This window comes from Phyllobates terribilis, unplaced genomic scaffold (assembly GCF_046119375.1).
Source record: "Phyllobates terribilis strain yellow unplaced genomic scaffold, ASM4611937v1 Scaffold_4__5_contigs__length_816908805, whole genome shotgun sequence".
NCBI classification, from domain to species: Eukaryota; Metazoa; Chordata; class Amphibia; order Anura; family Dendrobatidae; genus Phyllobates; species Phyllobates terribilis.
This window is the reverse complement of record NW_027362764.1, coordinates 503,199,888-503,207,807: the sequence shown is the minus strand read 5'-3', so window position 1 is coordinate 503,207,807 and position 7,920 is coordinate 503,199,888. Positions and strand designations below refer to the sequence as shown.

At 41.6% G+C, this 7,920-nt stretch overlaps 1 protein-coding gene across 1 annotated transcript; it reads left to right on the top strand.

Annotated features, from left to right (window-relative positions):
- Positions 1-1,741: 1,741 nt before the first annotated feature.
- NHLRC1 (NHL repeat containing E3 ubiquitin protein ligase 1) lies at positions 1,742-5,297 on the top strand. The gene has a single exon (XM_073676692.1). It carries the CDS (start codon positions 1,809-1,811, stop codon positions 3,003-3,005), a length of 1,197 nt encoding a protein of 398 aa, XP_073532793.1. The 5' UTR covers positions 1,742-1,808; the 3' UTR covers positions 3,006-5,297.
- The last annotated feature ends 2,623 nt before the right edge of the window (positions 5,298-7,920 follow it).

The following is a 7,920-nucleotide window of genomic DNA, read 5'->3' as shown; positions in this document are numbered from 1 at the left end:
CTTAAAACACAGAGTAAACAGCGAATGGTGGAACAAGTTGGAAGAGAGCAGTCAATAACAGCGGGATGGATCCAAGGATGAAATCAGAAAAATGGGATGTAGTAAGGTGAGTTGCTGATTCTAAAACCAGAAGGATGGAATTAGAGGCAGAATTGTCAAGCAAACAAGGGGCAGCAATAAGGATTAACATAAGAAATAACTGTGATAAATATAAACTTATGACTAGCAAGGACAGAGGAGCAGGAGAAGCTTAAATAGGGTGCTGTGCTTACCTGCCTGCCATTTGCTCATCAGTAAGACCAAATGTGCATAGTGCAAAGCCAAAACAGTTGAGCAGCAGTGCATGCTGTACATCATAAAGTATTAACCAGTTACTTGCTTCTTACTGGACCACGTGTACAGTCATGGCTGAAAGTGTTGGCACCCTTGAAATTGTTTCAGAAAATGAAGTATTTCTCTGAGAAAATTATTGCAATTACACATGTTTTGTTATACAAGTTTATTTCCTTTTTGTATATTGGAACAACACAAAAAAAAAGGCAAAATGGACAAAATTTCACACAAAACATCAAAAAAGGGCTGGACAAAATTGTTTGCATCCTCAACTTAATATTTTACTGCACACCATTTGGAATAAATAACTGCAATCAATCGCTTTCTATAACCATCAACAAGCTTCTTACAGCTCTCAAATGGAATTTTGGACCACTCTTCTTTTGCAAACTGCTCCAGGTCTCTCATATTTGAAGATGCCTTCTCCCAACAGCAGTTTTAAGACACTGGACTCTTTCCAGACCGCAGCATGTCAATTTCTCATGTGGATTCACCTGTGTTCATATAATGCAGCATAAAGTATGCTGCGTCCAAAGCGCTGCCTGTCCGGATCGTGTGCACATACCCTTAGACTGCATTTGCACATCTATGTGTCACAGTCTATAATGCATGGACCAGATACTGGATATGAGGCTGTCCAGTTTGGATCAGAACATAGGGATGTATGAATACAGCCTAAAATTTAGACAGCTTTAATCAAATCCAGAGTGTATGGTTGTTTTGCTTTGGAGCATTTCAGAGAAAAACATACTTTAAATGCTGCTAGGAACAGAGTCATACGGGAGACTAGTGGAAAAGGTCAGTCCTTGGTGACTTCTCCATGACCGCTGCCTATTACTGACAGTTCTCTCCTTATACACAAAAGCAGAGAGAGACCCATCACTCAAGGAGAGCTGGTGGGAAGAAGCCACCAGGGACTGGCCTTATTAACTAGTCACCCATGTGGCTTGGTCCCCGGTTAGCTTCTAAAGAGTGTTTTCTGAAGCGATGTAGCGGTCACCCCGCCAAACAGTATGCTGGAGTGGGTGACCCAGGCAGTGCTGGAGAGGACAGCAGGGGGATCGGATGATAAATATACATTCTTTTTTCTTTTTATACCATGCTGTCCCTGGATTCAAGAAAAAAAAAGCTGGACAATGTGTCTAAATACTTTTGTATAAAAAAAGAAGGTACAGAGGCCAACACCCGGATTTATGACCAATTGTTATCTCAGTCACTTATTTGTAAGCTAGTCTGATGATGGGGCCAATGTGCTTTAAAAACATACAAATATATTTCTGATTAGCCAAAGAAGGTAATCACTCCATAAGCATTTCTATCTTTCGTCCAATAGATGGCAGAATATAACAAGATACTGCAAGCGCCTGCACACAGGGCTTTAAATAGGACTGATGACACTTTCAGACAGCTTGGTCATGTGATATCTTCCAGCGTGATCAGCTTTACAATACTGGTACGGATTATTGCTGCATGCAATGTCATCACCGGCACAAAGAGGAATCAGAACTATGAAGGATTTTTTGGAGGAAACAGAAATGAACTTACTTGAATGCAAGGTCTGTTTTGAAAAATACAGACTGCAGCAAAGATATAGGCCCAAAAACCTTCCATGTGGCCATATTATATGTCAAGGTTGTGTTTCTACGCTCTGTCTCCCCGGAAATCAGAGGCTAGAGTGCCCATTTTGTCGCAAAAGTTGCCGAAAACAAGAGACAAGTGTATGTCTTCCTATTCTACATCTCTTGGAGATCTTGGGGCGTGTGGTTCCAGATCAGCCTGAAGCTTCATCTGCAGACTGTGCCAGAAGTCCAGTGACAAAACTTAAATCTGCAAGTTTTAACCTTACCATGTCATTTGGTGGTTGGGGTGTACTTTTTAATCCAAATGGCATTGCTTTCTGCACCAAATCCAAGTGCTTGGTCGTGTCACATGATGGAAAGAAAAGAATTGCCCGATTTACAATGAATGGGAAGTGCTTGCAACAAACTGGGACAAAAGCGGCTTCCGAAAATGCTGTTATTTACCCAGCTGATGTAGCAGTAACATTTGATGGCCTCATAATTGTGACAGATGCAGGAGATCAATCCCTTAAGGTCTTCAGTCAGTCTGGGATGTGTAAGTTGGTAGTCAAACAGCCATTCAGCTTGCCCTGGGGCTTGGGCATAAACTCTAAAAATGAAGTCATAGTCTCTGATCCCGACAATGGAAATCTTGTTCTCTTAGGTATTGACTTTGACAATGGAAATATCCAAAATTGTTTAGAAATTTGTTCACATTTGAGCCATCCCAGAGAAATTGCTGTGTGCCAGACAAGTGGAGAAGTTATTGTGGTGGAACACCTAACAAAGAACCACAAGGACTCCAGTACCTGCATGAAACTGTTTAGTAATGAGATGAAACTGATAAGACAAATTGATAGTTTCAGCTTGAGTTTGCTTTTACCTTTAGCTGTACATACCTCTGGAGTGACATTTGATCAGTCAGGTAATATTTTATTAGCAGACATTAATAATAGATGTGTCATTTGCCTTCAGAGAATGCAAGGCTTTAATACCATAAAGCATGTTGTTGCTAGTGGCCTGTCTTACCCTGTGGCATTAGCTGTGTTAGAAGATGGCTCTGTTGCTGTGTTGGACAGTGGTAATCACTCAGTTCTAATTTATGCTCCATAATTACTTGAGCATGTTTTCTCCAAGCACACAATCTTATGAATGTAATTAGTATCGAAGCTTAGGGTCTTTTGACATTGCATTCTTCCCCATGTTCAGTGGGGACCCAGTTGGGGTTTACATCTGTAACACCCCGCAAAACAGGATTCGGGCATATGCGCCAACGGGGCCATTGATTATAATGGTGCCAACAGAGTTAACGTGCGTTCTGCCGTGCATCATTTTCAGGCGTGTACATCTACTGGAGGCGGACAATCAAAGGTAGTAGACTGCGTCTGGGTGTCCGCCTCCAGTAGACGTATACGCCTGAAAATGATTCACGACAGCACATGTTGACTCTGTTGGCACCTTTATAGTCAATGGCCCCGTCAGCGCATACGCTCAGATCCCATTTTGCTTGGGGGGGATTCGAACGTAAGCTCTGACTGGACCACTGCACCTGGGACAAAGCACAGTGTGAAAGCATCCTTAGAGAAGAAAAAGGTAAGACTTTATAGCCTATTAATAAATACATATGCAGTCATGGCAGCTTGCACCTGTTCACACTTGCTTTATTCTGTTCAGATTTAAAGTAAGTTTTTTATTTTTGCTATTAATAAATACAGATTTCAGCATCTTGATTAAAAAAGAAAGACATAATGTCTTGAGAGCAGTGGTGTAGGGGGAAAAAAAACACTATGCATGTATTAATAAAATGTATACAGTTATTGCTTGAAAAAACATTGCCTCAATTTTTAGAAGTTCTTAAGGTCTATCTAACGTGTATAGTTATCTACTTCTTAAACCCACCTGCAAGTAGACAATCAAGAATATCACTGGACTACAATGCTTGTTGCTGGGTAATTTACTGATGTATCAATATTTAATTTTCTATAAGTTAATATGTGCTTTCAGTGCTCACTTGCTTTCCAACTGTTGTGAAACCAAAAATATAAGCATGCCTAACAGTCTGGAGCTTTCATGCCTTGCTATGTAGTTTCACAAGTCCTGGCGGGTCACAGGTTGCAGACAAGTTATGTAAATTTACAAACTATACGCAATTCTTACATTGCCACACTTTTTGGATTTGTTCACAATACAGAGAAAAGTTGTCAGTACTGAAGTGATTACCAGTAACTAAATATAAGCTCTACTCTGAACACAGTCCAGCGGTCTGTACAAGAGAACCGCTCTAGTGCTAGACCCAATAAGGTACTTCTCTGTGCTGTGTGAAGAATGGGAAGTAGTAGTTACTACTGGGGACCAAAGTTGCTTAATACATACGGATAGTTTCATGTCCAGCCTCAGTAGACAGACCAATATATCGAAAGTTAAAGTTCATAAAAGTTAAAGTTCATATTACTGTTTAGAAGTTTTAACCAACCAAGTGTGAGCTAGAACTACCAAGCTTATTGTACCCCTTTTAAATGACAGTATTCATCAAGTATGCTGTACCTAAAGTAATTTGCTTGAATAAAAACATTTTCAATAATTAGTGAAATTACTTGTGACAAGGCAGTCGTCGCGGGGGTAGGATATATTTGGGGTCAAGTAAGAATCTATTCTTGATGTTGAAATGTTGGATGCCATAAAAATGAAAAAGTGCAAGAGTCTGAGTGACTTTGACAGAGGCCAAATTATGATATCTAGATTACTAGGTCAAATATTTTCAATATGGCTGGACTTGTGGGTTGTTCCCATTTTGTAATGTTTAGAACCTAAAATAATAGATTAATAATACACTCTTCATATCAAAAGCCCTAAGCAGGTAAACAAGTAGTCCAGGACACTTTATCTTAAAAATAGAATAAATACAATTTTACCAGTCAGACATGCTTTAATGCAGGCCAGCTGATTCCTCTAGAAGCCTCCATCACTATACACTGCAAGAAAAGTGAAGCTTTACAGTCTGTGTTACCATCTTGTAAGGTTCCAATGCCTAGAACAAGCTAATAGACGAAACAAGGAGACAGGCAATAGACTGGCATGGATTGTGATATCTTCTTTGTTACTTTGTGCCTGATAGCACACAGGAACACCCAGCTTTCCAATACCAAACAGTTACTACTCCTGTGTTATCCATTTTGTCTCTGTTTAACATCCGTGTTGGATCTGAATTATGAGCCTTTTTTTAAAAAAAGCTAAAGGATGTAAACTGAACTTTCTCCACTTGGATTCATGATTTTCGTGGATGTATGAATGAATCCATTCAATTCTATGGGTCCGATAAATAATTTTATGATTATAATCAAACAGCACTTGTCACAGAGTGGTGTTCCTTGTAGAGAGAAGGGTGTGGTTAAGGTGTTATCAAGGAAATTCAATTCTTGATACATTGAGGAGTTGATAAGAATAAAATAATTATTTGAATTAAGAATAAAAATTGATTTTTTTTATTTGACTTATTGCCTGCCTGCTTCTTCTACCTCTATCTATTCTGTCTGGTTCTTGTAGATACATGGTCCAACCTTACTCTTCCTGCATTTCAAATTAACACATACCCACTAGTGTTGCGCGAACATGCTTGGATAAGGGGTTATCCGAGCACGCTAGGGTGCTAACCGAGTATCTTCGGCGTACTTGGGAAATATGTTCATGTCGCCGCGGCTGCATGATTTGCGGCTGTTAGATAGCCGCACCACATGCAGGGATTACCTGTTTCTCAGGCAATCCCTGCATGTCTCGCGGCTGTCAAACAGCCGCAAATCATGTAGTCGTGGCTATGCAAACATATATTCCGAGCACGCCGAAGATGCTCGGTTAGGACTCGAGCGTGCTCAAATAACCCCTTATCCGAGCACGTTCGCGCAACACTAGTGCCCACCTATAAAAAAAAAAAATTAAAAAGTGTGGATGCTTTATGCACACATAGCATACAATGGAAGAACTGCTTGTAGGGATTTAAAATAATTTTGACAGCTGCCATCTTCCCTTTGTGAACTGCAGAAAGCAGCTGTTGACGAGGGTAAGTGGACTTTTTCAAAATAATCCCTTCCCAACATTAGCCGTACATGTAAGGTACATACATGTGGATTAGGAGTCCACTCTATACACGGAAGTTGCTGGTTTTGTTATACAGACAACATCTTTCTCTTAAGAGCAGTAATCAGAACTAGCATCAATCACTGCTGTTTAACCACTTACATGCTGCTATCAATCTCTAGTAGTGCCATTTAAGTGGCACAATTCCGGTGCACATCTTTGGGTACTCATCGTCCACCCCTCTCACCCTCCTTGACAACATGGCTGAGTGCCGATGATTTGCCTTTGCCCTAATGCTACCATCAGGCCCGGATTGTTAATCTGGCGCACCGGGCATTTTTCCTGGTGGGCCGCGGATGTGTGCATCATAGTGGGCCGCGGGGCCTGCTGATCCGGCTGCCGGCCCATTTTTCCAGCCGCTGGCCCCTTACATCTGGAGGCACAGCCGGGATTAGGGGCGCACTGCGCGCAGAGTTCAGTATTTGAGCCGCTGCGTGCGTCGCACACAAGAGAACGCTGACGTTGGCACATCAGCATTCTCTGTGGGATGAGAGCGCTCTCCTCTCTCCCGCCTTTACAACGCCAGCTGCAGCTGTTGGTGCAGCCCAGCGCGGTGGCGTACCGGATCAGGAAGTGGATCTCTGCAGCTCTGCTCCTACCTGGCGTGAGTACTGTGACATGATGATGTATGCTGTTGTTTAGCCAGTGAAAAACATGTTTCTGGTACCCGGGAGGGGTGGGTGGGCTTACTTATGGGGCTGGGGGCTTACATATGGGACTGGGGGCTGACCTCTGGGCCTGGGGGCTTACTTATGGGGCTGACCTCTGGGGCTGGGGCCTGACTGCTGATTTCTGGAGCTGGGAGCTTACATATGGGACTGGGGGCTGACCTCTGGGGCTGGGGACTTACTTATGGGGCTGGGGGCTGACCGCTGGGGCCTGACTGCTGATTTCTGGGGCTGGGGGCTTACATATTGAACTGGGGGCTTACTTAAGGGACTGACTGCTGACTTCGGGGGCTGATTGATGTGTTTGTAGGCCTGTGATACATATTCAGCAGCCGTGGTGTCTCCTATGTGATGTATATGTGTCTCCTGTGATGTGTGCATCATAATATAGTATAATGCGGTCTTAATTATAATGTAGAGTTGTGTATATATAGTGTAGAGATGTTTATATAGTATGGTGCTGTGTACATACTGTAGTATATAGCGTGGAATCTACACTATATACACTGGCACATCCCTACACTATATAATATATAGTATATACACAGCTCCACTCTATATTCTTTTGCACCGTATATTGTGTGGAGCTGGGTATATAATTGATTGTAGCATATATTGTGAAGCTGTGTATGATGTGTATACTTCTCCTGCCCTGTATACATGGTGTAATTTTCATTATCTTCTCTTATTATGATTGCGTGTATGTATGTGTGTGTGTGTATATATACAGTACAGACCAAAAGTTTGGACACACCTTCTCATTTAAAGAAATTTCTGTATTTTCATGACTATGAAAATTGTACATTCACACTGAAGGCATCAAAACTATGAATTAACACATGTGGACTTAACAAAAAAAAGTGTGAAACAACTGAAAATATGTCTTATATTCTAGGTTCTTCAAAGTAGCCTCCTTTTGCTTTGATGACTGCTTTGCACACTCTTGGCATTCTCTTGATGAGCTTCAAGAGGTAGTCACCGGAAATGGTTTTCACTTCACAGGTGTGCCCTGTCAGGTTTAATAAGTGGGATTTCTTGCCTTGTAAATGGGGTTGGGACCATCAGTTGTGTTGTGCAGAAGTCTGGTGGATACACAGCTGATAGTCCTACTGAATAGACTGTTAGCTGCTTTTTTCTTGCCATAATACAAATTCTAAGTAAACAAAAATGAGTGGCCATCATTACTTTAAGAAATGAAGGTCAGTCAGTGCGAAAAATTGGGAAAACTT

Coding starts and splice junctions, on each gene's coding strand:
- NHLRC1 (XM_073676692.1), top strand. CDS start 1,809: ATGTCATCACCGGCACAAAGAGGAATCAGAACTATGAAGGATTTTTTG.